Source organism: Sinocyclocheilus anshuiensis, unplaced genomic scaffold, assembly GCF_001515605.1.
Source record: "Sinocyclocheilus anshuiensis isolate Anshui unplaced genomic scaffold, SAMN03320099.WGS_v1.1 scaffold94, whole genome shotgun sequence".
NCBI lineage: Eukaryota > Metazoa > Chordata > Actinopteri > Cypriniformes > Cyprinidae > Sinocyclocheilus > Sinocyclocheilus anshuiensis.
This window is the reverse complement of record NW_015546049.1, coordinates 512,191-529,939: the sequence shown is the minus strand read 5'-3', so window position 1 is coordinate 529,939 and position 17,749 is coordinate 512,191. Positions and strand designations below refer to the sequence as shown.

Here is a 17,749-nt window from a genome sequence, read left to right as displayed (position 1 = left end):
TGAAATTGACGTTACTCATTTTCAAGTAGCCTATTTTTTATGTTATTTTTATTTGGCCTATTTTATATTTTAACTTTTTTTTTTTACAAACGTCTAAAGACTATGATCTTATCTTTCTTACTGTTGAGCCTACCTGTTTGTATGTACTTTTCCCTTTTATTTTCATTTTATGTTCTTTGTATTTCAAATGCAGTGGTGATTCTTTGCAATTAACAAAATAATAATAATAATAAACTGTAAAACTGATTTGAGTCTTTAGTGTGTTACATTTTGATGAAATGTTGTTTTAAACATTTATTTAAATTATTATTAATCTATTTTTTAAATTTATTTTATTTATTTATTTTTGGTTAATTGCAAAGAAGAATCAGCACTGCATTTGTATTAAATATCAGTGTGCATTATGTCTTCTGTCTTAAAGAAAAAAAAACTAGGGAAAAGTCTCTATATTTAGGTGAAATATTGATTCATTTTTTTAAGCCAACTGCATATAATGTTGCAGTACACACAGAATCCAATAGTACCGAGCATCCTTAACAAAAACACTTGTGTATTAACTTGTTAAGCAGGCATTTTTGCCTTATTTCCATACATAATGACCCTCAATTTTAACTGGAGTGCTTGTACATTGTGTATAGGATGGGTGAAAAGAGTCAAGACAAAGGGGATCTGATTCTCCAAGGCCAGGGAACATAAATGAGGGGTGTGAGATCAAGGCAGCGCTGCACCTGCTGGTGGCAAAGACCCCTAGACCTCAGACCAGCACTTTTACAGAGAATGAGCCCAAACAATAATGCTCGTTTCTGAAAATCAGAAGACAGAAGGACATTTGTGATTACGTAATATCATGGTTGAATGGTATTTTCCCAGCTGCGTATGTTAACTATATTACTCTGAATGATATGATTATGCCATACTGTAAACTCTGTCCTGTTTTTTTAACTTTAAATCAGTAAGATTTTAAGTTCATATTACATATTTCATACACACATGCAATGTGTACATATATTATGTTTCCATATATGATGAAATATACATGAAGTGAAATATATGTGAAAGCTATTAGAAATTGTGACAGTTAGCATATATATCTAGCCCATACAAATACTGTATGTTTGTGTATGTGTACATTTTTGGTTAAATTTCATGTACATGTATATCCATCCTAAAACCTCCCAATATGTTGATATTATATAAGTAAATATAAAAGATTTAAGAAATGCATTATAAAAATGTGTATAAACATACAATATTTGTTTGTATATTGTTTTAATGAAGTTGCATGTATAAATAATATACAGTATATATATATATATATATATTCTTCTACGCAGATAATGTGAAAACTACATATACCTTCATATGTAAAATATATGGCAATATCACTCTTGATATAGGGCAATATATGTCATATTGTCACGAATTCGGTCCATGGACTTCCGTTTATTCACCACCAGAGGTCACCCTTTCCATTACATTGACTCTCGCACAACACAAACTGTTGCATAGCACCCCGGACTACATATCCCATCATTCTTTGCACGATTTGCACACTGCACTGATTGCACTCATTGCACACAGCTGTTTCTAATCACCTCACTCACTATATAACACCCACTCTAACCACCTTTCTCTGCTGAGTATTGTTTAGCCCGTACCCCATTCCGAGTCTCTGAGTTTTCCTTGTTTTTGCCTTGCCTTGCCTGTTTTCGCGGTTTCTGATCTTTGCCTGTTTTTCTGGATTTTTCCCTCTCGTCTCGCCCCTGTGATTCTGTCTGCCGATCGGTGACCTACGCTAGCCCTGGGACTATTCTTGTGTTTTGCCCGCCATATACCTGTTTGCCATTGTTTGACCCTGCCTGTTTACCACGTCTCTTTAATAAAGCCTGCAGATGGATCCACACGTCTCACGTCTCGTCAGCCCCGTTACACATATATTACATTTCAAAATAGGATTATGGGTCATTTCCTATTCCTGTAAAATGTATTTTCATAATCACTGAAAAGTATTGAATTGCCGGCATATTTTTTAGTGTTGTATATTGCACAGTGAAAAGTAGCATAATAATTCCTCTTCTTCTCATAGCATGTGGTTCACTGTAAAGCACTCTTCATATTTTCAAAATAAGGCTTTTGTGTGAGTCATGAATAAAGCAGTTGTTAGCTCTGCTGAGAGTTAGAGGAAAACAGTTTTGGAATAGGCTATAAGACCGTACGCACAAGACTGTCATTTCTGAGCTATCTGTCTGAGATCTGAGGAAACACACCGACCGAAACACTGACACATTTTCTCTCACACTTATAAGAGCCTGCACACTGCAAAATTTGAATTGAAACATGACATACAGCTGAGCGTCAGTCAAGTAACAGTCATACGAATGTTTAGTGATTATTTGATTCTTTTGTTTTTGTGTATTCGAGTCTTTTGGTTGATCGTTCAGTAATTTATTCTGCCCTCTGGTGATCTAGGGCTCTGACTCATGTGTATATCAGAATATAATTATATGAATGCTGATGATGTGAACTCATTACAACTTTACAACTAAGCCCTTTAAACTTTGAACATAGCCATCCACCTTCACGATGCACTGCTCTCAAAACAAATATCTAAATCTAAGGACAGCAATGCACTAAAAAAAAGCTGTTATATATGGAAAATATTTATAATTTAATAATGAATCATTTAAATGATTATTAAAATATTTATAAATCCAATATTTCATTAGCATGCATTATATTTATATTTATGCAGATAATCATATCTTAAAATTCTTTATCTTAAAAAAAAAACAAGGTATCAAATTCATGAACAAATTGTAATTTTAATTATCACATGCGTGGCTGTTATTAACATTACGCAAAGTGCATGATGTCCAAAACAGAACATATTTTAGAAAATTTGTTTGAACAAATTATGATCATTAATCATCATATAATTATGAGCTAGTATGGCATTAACCATGTTGGGTGTAATTAATAGAGCTTGCATATGTCTTAATAGTCGAATTAGTTACGCTTCTGGTGAGAGCTGGTTTAACATTTCAGGATTCTAGTTGAACCATGCAGGTAATTTATTTTATGGTTAAGGTATAAGCCTAATTTTCACTAGGCCTGTGTGTACAGGCAGGGGTATTAAGGAGGTGCCAGGGAAAACTTGGAGCGATTGTGATTTTGTCTTTGTTACATCCATAAAAAGGAAATTATGATTTTGAAATAAAAAACATGTTAGGGTTATAAAGAATTGAAATGGTAATAAACTAAACAAAAACTAAAATGTATGTACAATTTTAAATTACATTAAATATTGTTTCAAATTGTTCACATTTAGGAGGCATCACAAAAAGCTTTCAGCAGAGCTTCATTGCAAATTTAGGCCTACCAAGAACTAAATTATAAATAAATTGTTGAACCTGAGAGAATCAAATCAGTGTGTGAACATACACACACACAGGTTTACCATATTTTTAGGAATAAGATCTTCTATAAATCAGGTGAAGGATATGAACAAACCCTTCTGTAAAACCCTTCAGAATATAGATAGGAATAAAACTTAAAGTCTGGTGAATGAAAGTGCTGCTGAAGAAAAAAAACCCACAGCCTTTAGAAAGACATTGAATTAAACGATACAGCCACAAATAGATAAACACTTAAATGTGTATTTTGGATGTTTTCTTTCCACTAGTCTGAAAGAAGACATGTTATGAAAAGCCAGATCTCAAAATTGACCAGTCCAGTGCGTGAATACACAAAGGTGTTGCCTGTAGTTACTTGCCTTAAATGAGACGAAATTGATTTGGTATTGGTAAACCACCACTGGCTCTGCACCCATTTACCTAAATTCATTACTTTTTGTTAGTTTTGCTGCTTTTATTGTCCTCATTTGTAAGTCGCTTTGGATAAAAGCGTCTGCTAAATGACTAAATAAATAAATAAAGTATTAAATTCTCACAGATTGACATCCTTGAGGACCCTCTGATCAGGAACGTCATCATTCTTCAGATTGTTTTACAAGAGGTCAGACACAGGAGTGCCCCAGTCTACAAAAGAATCAAGGATGCTATTCATGAGAAGGAAAAGCACTTCTACACCTTCACTAATGAGCATCACAGGTAACACTGTAAAAGGCTGTGTTTATCCTAACAGTAACTCTGTGACATGCATTTGATTTGACTTGAATACATCTTCACAGACAGTGCTTGATGTTAGGGCCATGCTTGTCATTGTCTCATTTTTATTTTTGTTTTAAGGGAGACATTCATTGAACGAGAGCAAGGGGAAAGCGCTAATGATCGTAATGATCGAGCCATCCGTGTCGCTGCTAAATGGTACACAGATCACCTTGCTAAAAAGACCGATGGTGGTTCGCTGAAAGTGGTTCTGCTGACCGATGATCGAGCCAATAAAGAGAAGGCAGAGCAGTATGGTCTGATTGTGTACAGATGTAAGAGACACTTATTTTTGTCTCTCTTTATTGTTCTTGTTGTCATTGCAGTGGAAATTTGAAGTATTAGGGCTGGTTTAGGGTTATCTTGAATGGAATTGTTCAAATTGCATCTTTGGGAGCATAATTCTTTATTTTTTTCCTTTATACACTACCATTCAAAACTTTTGGGACAGTATATTTAAATTTTTTTTTTAATACTTTAATCCAGCAAGGATGTCTAAAGCAACAGCAGTAAAGCGGTAAAGACATTTATAATGTTACAAACTATTTTTATTGAAAATAAATGCTTTTCTTTTTAACTTTCTTTTCATCAAAGGATCCTGAAAAAATGCATTATGGTTCCACACTGATATGAAGCAGCAAAGCTGTTTTCACCATCAATTATAATAATACACATTTCTTGAGCGGCAAATTAGAATGATTTCTGAAGTATCATGTGAACTGAAGACTGGAGTAATGATGCTGAAAAATTCAGCTTTGCATTACAGGAATAAATTACATTTTACAATATATTCACACAGAAAAGAGTTAGTTTAAATTGTAATAATATTTCACAATATAACTATTAACATAAAAACATTAAAACAAATCTTACCAACCCTTACCAACTTTTGAGCGGTAGTGTCACATTCTCACATATAATAACATAATTAGCCATTTTTAATTGACAGCGTTAATCTTCATATAAGGATATTACAATAATTGTGAAATGTTACAATTTTCAAAAATGAATACAGGTTTTGATTGTATGTTCTTCTCTTTTGTAGGTGAAGAGTATATCAAGAGCTTGATTGGCAACCCTGAGCTCATGGACAGACTTGCATTACAACCTGATGATCAAGTGCGTACACTGTGATGGATGATCAAGAAAGCTTTGAGTTTTATATATAATTTCATGGTTTTATATTATATTATGATATGTCTTTTATGATTCATTATAGAACGAAATCACTGGCAGTAAGTTACTGTTTCCAGAGCATCTGCCCTTATCCAGGATTCAGAGTGGCATTAAGAACGGAATGTTCCTTCAAGGCACGTTCCATGCCAACAGAGATAACTATCTGGAGGGCAAGGTCTTCATAAATAGAGAGGGGGAGGAAATCAATGAGGTAAGCAGGCTAGCACGTAGAAAGAAAAGTCTTTGATTATTTTAATTTGATAAAATATCTGATTATTGTTTTTCTATAATTAGTTCTTTTGGTTACACTTTATTTGAAGGTGTACTCGTTATAGTGTAGTTATACATTTAAGTACTGAGTAATATTAATTAACTACATGTACTTACTATATGGTTAGGATTAGGGTTTGGCTTAGGGTTACTTGCTTGTAATTAGGGCTCTGCAAAAAATCGAATGCGATTTTCATGCTCCTCTCGTCAGTAAAGCCGGTTCTGTGATTAGTAGTAAATCTTCAGCATGTGCTTTCAGATGGAGCGGCATTTACTACACAGAGCCGTAGTTCACTGACAAGCTACACAAAATCGTGTTCAAAATCGCAGGTGATTCATTGCCGATTATGAACATGATTTTGCGTAGCTTGTCAGTGATCTATGGCGCTGTGTAGTAAATGCCGCTCCATCTGAAAGCACGTGCTGGAGATTTTTTGCACAGCCCTACTTGTAATTATGCATAATTAATTGTGATTAGAATAGTAAGTACATGTAATGTGTAACAAGGACACCTGCAAATAAAGTGTTACCAATCTTTTTTTGTTGTTGTGTTTTCGACGTATTTTCACCCAAAGATAAAAACGTACTCACCCTCAGGCCATCCAAAATATAGATGAGTTTGTTTCTTCATTTGAAGAAATTCGGCATTACATCACTCACTTGCTCACCAGTGGATCCTCTGCAGTGAATGGGTGCCGTCAGAATGAGAGTCCAAACAGCTGATAAAAACATCACAATAATCCACATGACTCTAATCATCAATTAATGTCTTGTGAAGCGAAAAGCTGCATGTTTATAAGAAACAAATCCATTATTAAAGGGGTCATCAGATGCAAAATTCACTTAAAAAAATAGTTTGAACATAAATGTGTGTTGGAAGTGTGTGTACACATCCACCCTATAATGATAAAAATCCACCCAGTTGTTTTTTTTTTTAAATCCCTATTTTAAAATCCCCTTTCTCAAATCAGGCTGTTCTGAGATTCCTGGCAGAATGACGTAGTTCTGCACAGGCCCCTCCCACGATAGTTGATTGACACTAGCGTCTTACATTAGACCCGCCCTGAGTGAGCTGTCATCAGTCCGCCATTGTGTCGACTCCGGTGCAGGGGAAGACAAGAACGTCTCAGATTAAGCGATTGAGGTGTTTTGTTGTTGGATGTAATAATGAACATAGCAGTCGTCATTTACTCCCGACATCTGAGCCACTGAAGATTAGCGCAGAGGATTAACATTACTTTCGTTTTTGAAAGGAATGCGCCAATCACAGATCTGCCTATATGCATCTATGTTTGCGCGAATCATCCGTGATCCAGCTTCATCTACAGATGAAGTGAGTATAAGGGGTTTTTATGAATCTTTGAAAATCGCCTTTCCTAATAACGTGCTAGTTAGCCAGTTTCGCAGCTGAAGTGAAGTTTATAGTCTGCTAGTCACCCCATGGAAAAGAGGGGCGGGGTCAGCAGAGCTCATTAGCATTTAAAGCAACACAAACTAGAACAACGTGCTGAAAACAGAGCTCATTTTGACAGGGTAAAAAAGGTGCTTTGTACACTACCATTGAGAAATTTTAACCAAAGTATGTTATAGACTTTTCATTAAGACCCTAAAGAATCATATCAACATGTGGAAAATGGGCATCCGATGACCCCTTTAAAACATTTTTTACTTCAAACCATTGATTCTGCTGAAAATATGAGTCCATAATAATCCATAATAACGCTTCCTTTTTCCTTCATTGGAGATGATGGATCATATGTTGGATAGAGGACTTGTATTGTAGCTGGAAGTAAAGATTTGAAGTTAAAAACATCTTTATGATGGATTTTTACTTACAAACACGCAGCTTTTCAATTCAGCAGATGTTAATTGATGGACTTTAGTCGTGTGGATTATTGTAATGTTTTTATTAGCTGTTTGGATGCTCAATTCACTGCAGAGGATCCATTGCTGAGCAAGTGATGTAATGCTAAATCTTGGATGGCCTAAGGGTGAGTAGATTTTAAGTGAATTACCATTTTTGGTAAACTATTCATTTAAAAACATTTGTGAGCAGAAAAATCTGTTAACATCACATGTTCTGGCAGGTTCTACTTCAAGGCCTTCAGAATTTAAACCGGGCTGTTCATCAGGATGTAGTCGCTGTTGAATTATTTCCCAAAGAACGCTGGGTTGCTCCATCATCTGTTGTGCTGCAGGATGATAGTCCAAATGATGAAGATGCCGAGGAAGATGAGACTGAAAATAAGGTAAGATAAGTCCCATAAGATCATTTGACTGTTAATATAATTACTCAAATGTATCCAAAGTCACTGTGTAGTTGAATCCGAAAGGCTCTGTTTTGGAAGCTGTGTGCGTTCTGGCAAAGTATATTGTGTATTTTTATGACCTGTATGATGACTTCTTGCTGTTGTGTTGTAGCTGAAGGGTGTACCATCAGACCCTAGTGTTCTCAAGCCCACTGGACGAGTGGTGGGCATTATAAAGAGGAACTGGAGGCCTTTCTGTGGGATGCTCTCACAGTCAATGATCAAAGAGGTAACAGTGCTTCACCACTAGCTAGTTTTCAGTCACTGAGGTCTGTTGATTTTGCTTGACATTATTGGTGCTGTTGCTGGCAGTCTTGACAGTGACTTTGTCCTGCTTAGAACTGATTTACACTTTTTCCTTGGCAAATGCAAAGCCTAATATTGCAAAAGGTGATTGTATGGCCAAGTGGTTTTTCTATTTAAAAGTCTGATCTTTCATTATAAAAAAAAACAAACAAACTATTATTCAGCAAGGATATGTTAAATTAATCAAAAGTGACAGTAAAGACATTTATAATGTTACAAAAGATTGTTATTTTTAATGAACGCTTAAATGCATTTGAACTTCATCAAACAATCCTGGAAAAAAGTATGATTTCCACAAAAATATAAAGCAGCAGATCGGAAGAAACGATCTTGATTTGAGATCGTATAATGACAATGGGAGAGTTGAACTACTCTGCAAAGTCGACTCCATCACTTCCTAAAGAATTTCAATAGAGTTAAGTTCAGGACTCTGTGGTGGCCTATTCATACAAGAAAATTATTAATCAAGCTCACTAAACCACTATTTCAAAAATTAAGCCTGGTGAATCTTAGAATAGTCATCCTGGAATATGTACATGTGTGTGCAACAAAATGTGATTCTTTTAAAGGGGAGTGATTCTTTTCTATACCCACTGTATAACATACCAGAAACATGTTAATCACTGCAATAATGATCCAATCCTGAATTCTTCAGTATGGTGACTTTTTGGCTAGGCAGTGTATATCACAATAAGTAATATTGCAATATTTATTGTTTTTTTTACTGAAGGTTTGATCAAATAAATGTGTGAGCACTGAGCATAAGATACAGTAGTGTGACTGAAATAACTAGCTGAAGCTCTGTATGAACAATGCTGAGGGAGCTAAACACACAGTATAAGAATAATTCAGTTTTTGTTAATATAATCACTGTATTTTGCTCTCTATATGCATGACTAAGTCATTTTAAGAATCTCTGTTTCTTGAACAATTACGATATGTTTGTCTGATGTATTGTATTAATTAGCTGTTTTGAATTCCAACACCAGGCAACAAGGCACCTCTTCACCCCAGCAGACCGACGAATCCCACGGATTCGTATTGAGACCAGACAAGCCGCCAATCTGGTTGGACAGAGGATTATGGTTGCTATCGATGGCTGGCCTAAAAACTCCAGATACCCAAATGTAAGTGTCAATGATTTACGGTCTTAATTTATACAAATGACGACAAGTTTTAAGCAACAGATTTCCTCAGAGATGCTTTTTTTGCAGTATTTTGATGCAGACTTGAATTTAGTATTATAAATTAATCATGCTCATTGTGTATTAATAGCCACCTTTTCTGAATTTTTATTAAGACTGTTTTAAACATAATATGAGTCTGGAAGCCTGGATGCTGAGATTTCACTCTGATCATTTTGAGGTCACCGTATTTTTCTCGATGTCTCTCAGGGTCACTTTGTGAAAAACCTTGGCTCTGCTGGAGATAAAGAGACTGAGACAGAGGTGCTTCTTCTAGAACATGATGTTCCTCACCAGCCCTTCTCTCAGGCTGTTCTTAGCTTCCTACCCAAGATGCCCTGGAGTATTACTGAGGAGGTGGTGTAGTCATGCATTTTGAAAGACGTTGTTGTGTCGGAATGTTTCATGGTGATTGTTGAAATGCTCAAGGCTTGATATTTATCTGTTTTCCTGCAGGATTTGAAGGTCAGAGCAGATCTTAGACACCTCTGCGTGTGTAGTGTGGATCCTCCTGGCTGTACGGATATTGATGATACTCTTCACTGTCGGGAACTGGAGAATGGAAACTTGGAGGTATAGCAGCTTGCATAAATTATCACAAGTGGTAAAGAGAATGCACTAGTGCAATTCCAATGGGTTTTTGTATTGAGTGGTATGCTTTTGTTTTAGGTTGGTGTTCACATTGCAGATGTCAGCCATTTTATTCGGCCAGGAAATGCTCTAGATCAAGAGGCAGCAAGCAGAGGCACTACAGTCTACCTTTGTGGAAAGGTACTTATTTGTGGAAATGTAATGTATGGAATGATAATGATCAAATAAACACAGCCTTGTTTTAACTTAATTCAAAAACATTCGAAAATCTTACCAACCCCAAACTTTTGAATGCTAGTGTAGGCTTAAACAGTTTAATAAATAAAATAATTTGCTGTGTAGGGAAAAATCTATTAGAGTTGTTGTTGTTGTTAATAGTCAGTTTTTGGCCTATTTCTCCTTTCAACTGAAAATGACATGTATGGCTTTTTCGGCAGAAACTTTTTTTAATGGCTGAAATTATGATCTATCCACAGTAATTGTATTTCCTCATTTTGAAAATAACCTTTAATCTTGTAGTGTTTTTCTACGTATAACTTTCTTTTAATTTGCATGGTAAATTTTGTCATTTCTTTTCACAGAGAATTGACATGGTTCCTGAACTTCTAAGTTCCAACTTGTGTTCTCTGCGGTCCAATGTCGAGAGGTGTGCTTTCTAGCATAACTATTATTACTCAAGTGGTTACCCTTTGTATACCCTTTTTATTATGTATTTACATAGTAAACATAATTTAAAACCGTCGCTGTCTAACGAGCACTTCCACCCTCAGGTTAGCATTCTCTTGTATTTGGGAGATGAACCACAATGCTGAAATCCTCAAAGCTCACTTCACAAAGAGCATCATTAACTCCAAGGTTTGCATCTAATTTTCAAAAATGGATTTAAACTGATGGTTTATGATGGAATGTGCACTGTAAGGAAGTGTTGTTGTTTTATCACGTAAGGCCTCCCTTACATATGCCGAAGCTCAGATGAGGATTGATGACGGCACCATGAAGGATGACATCACGAAGAGCCTGCGGGGCCTTAACAGACTGGCCAAGATCTTAAAGGGCCGGAGGATTGCAAAAGGGTATTTCCATTTTAAATAGAATAAATTAAATAATTTGAAACACAGCTTTGATCATGAAACAGTCTTTAACCCTTTACATTGACCCAGTTTGTAAGAGTTGCTTATTATACCAATTTTTCAGAGCGCTGACCCTCTCCTCTCCTGAAGTACCTTTCCATATCAACAGCGAGACACACGACCCTATAGATCTGCAGTCCAAAGAACTCAAGTGAGTGCTATATACATCTTTCTGCCAAAGGTTTTAAAACGTTAATGTTTAGAATTTATTTTTTTCTTTTCTGTTATTTCTGCTGATTGTATGGTGAAATATAATCCCAGACTGTCTTTGTCTGGATTCTGGAAGTTTAAACTTACATTTTTCTCCAGGGAGACTAATTCTATGGTGGAGGAGTTCATGTTGTTGGCGAATATCTCTGTAGCACAGAAGATCTACGATGAGTTCTCAGAATGTGCTCTATTGAGGAAACACCCTTCACCACCGCCATTAAACTACGACATCCTCATTAAGGCTGCAAAATCAAGGGTGGGTGGAAGCTATGAAGTTTCTTATGTTTCATTTTTATATAATCCACATTTTGCAACTACAACGTGATGTATCTGAGCAAAAGAGATGTTCAACATCATGTTTTCTGATGTTGAATAATTCACTGAACAGATTCCTGAAGGGTTTTGGTGTGGAAATCATACCACTAACTAACTTACCAAGTTTACAAACACCAGCATTAAACCAAGCCAGTGTCAGACATATTTTTTGAATTTAGTTAAGGACAACATTGGACCCCTAGAATTTATTTTCAGGGACAATTTTTGCTCCGATTTAATTTGAGCAAAATTGAAGGTATTTCAAACAAGATTTGGCAAAAACAAAGGTGTTTTGGATTTTATTTCAGTGGTTCAAAACCGCTCACCAGCATAAACTTTCTAGAGAACTTCACGGATATTAAACACCTTCGAACTGCTATTGGTCCATGACGATTGTGAAATAGGTGGGTGTGTTCTGGCTGGGGCTCCATCCACCTTCTTTGACAAGTGGAAATCTTTTCAGGTGCACTTGTTCTGTTCACTCTTTCCGTTGAGGATAGACATGAGTGAAAAACATGAAAACACTGGAGTGCTGAATTGCAGAGCTTATCCCTATTAGCAGATGCTTTCTGAACTGCTGTTATTTCTTTTTTTGTGTGTGTGTGTTTGATGTGTTGTTGAGAAAAAGAGTATAGCCCATATTTACATACACATCTAAACACCACTGTCAACATCATGGATAGTGTCAGAATGTTCGATACCGTTGCACAGCTGTTTCAAACATTTAAGAGACAAACAAAAAAGACCTTCGCCTTGAGTATATCAGGGCTTTTACACCAGTAGGTGGTGACCAGTGAGTGTCTTTTCTATTGTGTCAGTGCATCCCAAACTTGTTCATGCTACGACCCACCTAGAGACATATAATCATCCCCCATGTTTAAATGTTTGAGGCATTCTGGTGACTTTCTTTGATTTTTTCCTTGCTGTTTTCTTTTTTTCCAGGACCTCAACATCCACACAGATTCAGCCAAAGCTCTGGCTGATTCCCTGAACAATGCGACAGTTGAGAACTTTCCGTACTTCAACACCCTGCTGAGGATTCTGGCCACCCGCTGCATGATGCAGGCCGTGTATTTCTGCTCTGGCATGGACAGTGATTTCCACCACTATGGCCTGGCATCACCCATTTACACACACTTCACATCACCCATCAGAAGGTGAGACGCACTGGACCACTGAATCAATTTAAAGGAACAGTTGACCTAAAAATGAACATTTTCATATGGTTTGCTTCCCCTCATGCCAACCCAGACGTATACCATTCATTCTTCAGATGAACACAAAGATTTTTAGAAGAGTTCATATAATGCCAAAATATATCATTTTGGTTATCGAAGATGAGTTTTAAGGGATAAAATTAGTGACTGCAGGGGGACTTTAAAACATAAAAAATTGACATGAAAGGGTTTTTAGTTTCCTTTTATTCAATTTACAAGGTTTTTTTGTTTTTTTTTACTAGCCAATGCACTGTTTTGTACAATTTGACAAACTTAAATTATCAGTTTCGATTTGAGCCATTGGGTTCTGTCATTTTAAATATAAGAATCATTTTCAGTGAAAATAGAACATCAGTATTACTTTTGCTTATCAGTATTCATTTTTATTTTATTTTTTTCAAAAGAAATTCCGGTTTTGTCACTGTTTTGTCCAGTAAAGATAATCATTTGAAATGGGCTTTCGTGATATTCAGAGTTTGCACTGTTTTTGATCAACAAATTTCCATACCTTCATTCCGTTTTGGAGGACCATCACTTCTTGCGTAAGCTTCACAATACATTTGTGTCAGGCTTCACAAAGCACTTAGGTTTGAATCAAGCATGAACTCGACCATCTCTTGAATCTGTGTATGACAGTTGGCCAGAAGCAATGGTTTATAGTTAAAAAGTTTAAAATGTAAGACATTGATTCATTCATTGGGGTCTTATGGATTACCGTCATGATGATTTTTTTGTGTCAAAAAAACTAAACATTTATGCTTTTTTGACTTTGTAGATATGCTGATATCATAGTTCACCGTCTGTTAGCAGTGGCTATTAACGCAGACAGTACGTACCCAGATTTGATGGATAAGCATAAGCAGTCAGCCTTATGCAACAACCTCAACTACAGACACAAAATGGCCCAGTATGCACAGAGAGCCTCAGTGGCGTTCCACACTCAGGTAGTGCAAACACCAAAAAAGCCTGACTTTTATGATTTATGGAATAATTGTTGCAATTTTTTAATATATGGTGTCTTTCATCTTAACCCTTCAGCTATTCTTCAAGAATAAGGGAATCATAAACGAGGAAGGCTTCATTCTTTTTGTAAAAAAAAATGCGATCATCATCCTCATCCCTAAATTTGGATTGGAGGGCGCTGTGTTCTTTGACAACAAGGACAAACCCAGTCCTCATCTCAGCTTTGACTCTGAGGTACGGACTAACTTTGATATTAGTCTGCACAGCCAGGCAGTATTAGGCTTACAGGTCATGTTCGTGAGATGTTGCATGATTCTGTATGAATGTTCCGTGATTGAACCGTTTTTTTTTTTTCTCCTCAGGGTCCAACACTCAAAGTGGAGGAACACACTTTCCGCATGTTTGACAAAGTTAAAGTAACAATCAGCCTGGATGCTTCCAACATACAGCATCAAAGGATCAGAATGGCGCTCATTGAACCGGTGGTATGTTTTTGTTTTCTAGATTTTTTTTTATTATTATTGCGAGACTGCAACTGCATAATTACATGGGTTTCTGAAATGATTCTGACTGGTCGATCACAGCCGCAATTATTTTTGTATAGTGACTAACTTCTAAATTATAGGATTGACCAGTCTCCTACGCTGTGCAAGTTTCATGCCTCTTGAATCAATTCCCAATTTCTTCTTACGGTAATAATTTGAACTAGTTTATATGATTTATGTTTAATAAGTACCTCATTATTGCTAAATAAACCTCTTTAGGCCGATCAGGACTCTGACACGGAGTGAAGGTGTTTTATATCATCTTGACCATCATTTTTAGGATAATTAAGGGATTTATTACACAACAACTTGGCAAATAAGTAAATAAATGGACAAATACATTTATTTTAATAATTTCTTTATTTATTTTTATCTGAGTGTAAATTGTCATTTATCCCTTATGTCCCCATAGTTTATGGCTTATTTGTGGTGATATCTCCCCTTGGTTTTTAAAAACTTGTTTTGTCTTTTTCAGATCCCTGGGGTTAGTGTACCTGTGCCTGAGTCCGAACCAGAGGCCAAAAAACCCAAGCTTGACTGCTGATACTTGTACACCAAGACCCAACATTAATACTCATTATAAAAGCAAAAATTAAATGAAAAGCCTTTCGGTTCATCTACAAGGGTAACATGAGTGAATGCATAAGTGGAAAAAATTTACATGAAAGGAGTATTTGTTTTTAATCAGTGTACACCAGTCCTGTTTTTGCTTTTGTCTACATTTTAACTCGCTAATGCAGCATTTTTATATAGTCTGAGACAAACTGTGGAATTATTAGAAATTCTCTTTAAGCAATAGTGTTCTGTCATCTTTCAAATCTGAAATTTATTGAAAACAACATATTAAAATGACTTCTTTAAAGAAATTGTTTTTTTTTTTCAGTTACATGTTTTGTCCAGTGAATGCAACCATTTGAAATGGGCACTCACAGAGATAAGTGTGATATTTCAGAAATTATATTTCAGAAAACCAACTTCTGTTATATTCAGGGTTGCCACGCTTTCTGATCAAAGAATTTCTGTGACTTAAAACCCAGATGCCAAACCCCAACATTTAACATTTAATTCTGAAGTTGACACTGGTGTGATTTTTAACTTCATTGATAAAAACAAACGTTCAAAAAACATTTGGCTAAAAACTATTTTTAATACAATCCACATGAACACATTGTGGAGTTCAAGAGATTATCACAACATTTTACAAGAATCAGAGCCACTGACAATGTGTAGAATCAGATTTGATAGTATAGAATTACTTGATACAGCCAAGAATATATATTACATGAATACATGATTAACCTGAACATTTTAGGATATCTTATTTTAGGATAGAACAGAATAATTAAAAGTAATCCATGATTTTTTTTTCCCATGACTGAAAATGATTAATTTTCAGTCTATTAACTTTTTCAGACCTAGAAATCATAAAATTCCCTTGTTTTCCATGACAACGGAATCATAAATATTGTGGTACGAGTAGCATTCCTAAAAGAAAAACTTTACATTTTATACAAACCTGTGCTATATCCATTTTGCTCCCTTTAAGAATGGCAAAGCACACATCAGCTGTCAGTACATGTTAAATGGATTGGACTAGTTTATACAAGTTAAGTGACATGTGGCGACCCATACTTGGAATTTGTGCTCTGCATTTAACCCATCCAAGTGCGCACACACACACACACACACACACACACCGTGAACACACTCCCGGAGCAGTGGGCAGCCATATTGCTGCGGCACCCAGGGAGCAATTGGGGATTTGGTGCCTTGCTCAAGGGTCTCACCTCAGTCGTGGTATTGAAGGTGGAAGAGAGCACTGGTTATTCACTCCCCCCACTGACAATTCCTGCCGGACCTAAGACTCGAACCCACAAGCTTCGGGTTACAAGTCCGACTCTAACCATTAGGCCACGACTGCCCCACGTGGCTAGATCAGCTGTGTACAAAAACAATGGTATATTCCACTGTGATGACTTTTTGTTTAGAGATTAATATTAGATGACAGCAAAGATGAAGTCTGATGTCACAGGACACAATTTTAATCCAGACAATTTATTACAATTCAGATACACACGTCACCATAATATGTATACTTTGTGGTATCTCCATATGTTTGTTAGTGATTGATTAATTCATAAATAATTTTAAGACCCTATAAAAACAGCTTGAGGAAATGGTTACATACCTGCCACCCTCTTTTAACAAATCACAAGTAATTGAAAGCAACATTTCACAATCGGTAAAACCTATACATAATCTTAAATCTAATTCAAGTTTTCGCAGTCCCAAAGTCATTTAACTTTTGGAGCAAGAATAAATACTGTAGATTAGTCCGTACAAAAACTTTCACAAGGCTCAGACAGTAAAACCAACCACAGTATTCAGAATTCATATGAGCACCATACAACTTGATGTGTAAATGTGCCGTGCGTTTCCTCCACAGCTTTGGGGGTAAGAGTGTTTAAAGTGCATGTTCTGTCCCTCATGCTCAGTGCGGTAGGATGAACAACTGCAGAACAAAACATTTCTTAGTGTGGTTATGCACAGTGCATACTATCATCAAGTACAAACTATAATAAAGTGAATATTTTGAGTGCAAAACTGAAGCTAAAAAACTAAAGCCACAATACAGCTGAATGAAGTATTAAAATGTGATGATTGGTTACAGATAATTGGTTACAGAGAGAGTACAGAATTTCCTGTTGTTTTGTGTGTGTGTGTGTGTGTGTGTGTGTGAGTGAGTGAGAGGCTGTCTGAACTGAGGGTGTCCATTAAGCTGGTAGTGCACACTGAGTGAGTGTTATAACCGCTATCCACCTGCAGAGAACATGAGGGACACATTAAACCTCAAAATTAGCTCAACCGTAGTTCACAATTCCATCATAAAAGCTTGCAAGATTTATAAAGCATAAACGTAGTTACGGTAACAATAATATGTAATAATGATTAGGCTACATTTTAGTCTCACTATTATTAAATAGTGCTACTATATATTAGGGATGTGCGGGTCTAGTCGACTACACTGAAAAAAGTGAAACTATTGTGTTGTTCATTTAAAGTGCATTTTTACATTGGACTAAGTGAAAATCATGGTTTCTGGTTTAAACCTGTTTTGTTCAGTTTGCCTTAAAGCAAATTTTAAAAGTTTATCTGGGCGGAAACTACATTTTTACCTCAGACCTCACATGCGTTTTTTTCGTGTCAGTTGCGGCGAGTTCAAGAATGACCACGCGAAAGATGAGAAGGTGTGGGATTATTTTGAATTAGAAGGAAACGGAAAAGTTTTGTGTAAACTGTGTAATGTCAAATTGTCTTACAATAACTCTACTGGAGCGATGCGTAATCATATTCAATACAGGCACGT

The 17,749-nt window shown here is 36.1% G+C and overlaps 2 protein-coding genes across 2 annotated transcripts in view; one reads left to right on the top strand and one right to left on the bottom strand.

Annotated features, from left to right (window-relative positions):
* Positions 1 to 847: 847 nt before the first annotated feature.
* LOC107699072 (exosome complex exonuclease RRP44-like) lies at positions 848 to 15,427 on the top strand. The gene is made up of 21 exons (XM_016500240.1): positions 848 to 858; positions 3,936 to 4,109; positions 4,248 to 4,441; positions 5,212 to 5,285; positions 5,386 to 5,553; positions 7,700 to 7,861; positions 8,034 to 8,150; positions 9,217 to 9,354; positions 9,622 to 9,768; positions 9,868 to 9,984; positions 10,081 to 10,182; positions 10,584 to 10,648; positions 10,773 to 10,857; positions 10,948 to 11,075; positions 11,197 to 11,283; positions 11,442 to 11,598; positions 12,600 to 12,814; positions 13,650 to 13,818; positions 13,913 to 14,071; positions 14,200 to 14,322; positions 14,858 to 15,427. Exons 1-21 carry the CDS (start codon positions 848 to 850, stop codon positions 14,924 to 14,926), a joined length of 2,661 nt encoding a protein of 886 aa, XP_016355726.1. The 3' UTR covers positions 14,927 to 15,427.
* Positions 15,428 to 15,676: 249 nt separating this feature from the next.
* Positions 15,677 to 17,749, bottom strand: part of LOC107699071 (protein aurora borealis-like) — a 9,253-nt gene continuing 7,180 nt past the window's right edge. The window contains exons 11-12 of the mRNA XM_016500239.1: positions 17,136 to 17,202; positions 15,677 to 15,681 (exon numbers count right to left, since the gene is read on the bottom strand). Coding sequence (XP_016355725.1) covers positions 15,677 to 15,681; positions 17,136 to 17,202 — 72 coding nt within the window. The remainder of the gene's footprint in view (positions 15,682 to 17,135; positions 17,203 to 17,749) is intronic.

Bases quoted from the DNA above. Each gene is read 5' to 3' on its own strand.
- LOC107699072 (XM_016500240.1), top strand. The intron at 4,110-4,247 runs GTAACACTGTAA...TTTTGTTTTAAG, and splicing joins TTCACTAATGAGCATCACAG to GGAGACATTCATTGAACGAG. The intron at 9,985-10,080 runs GTATAGCAGCTT...CTTTTGTTTTAG, and splicing joins TGGAGAATGGAAACTTGGAG to GTTGGTGTTCACATTGCAGA.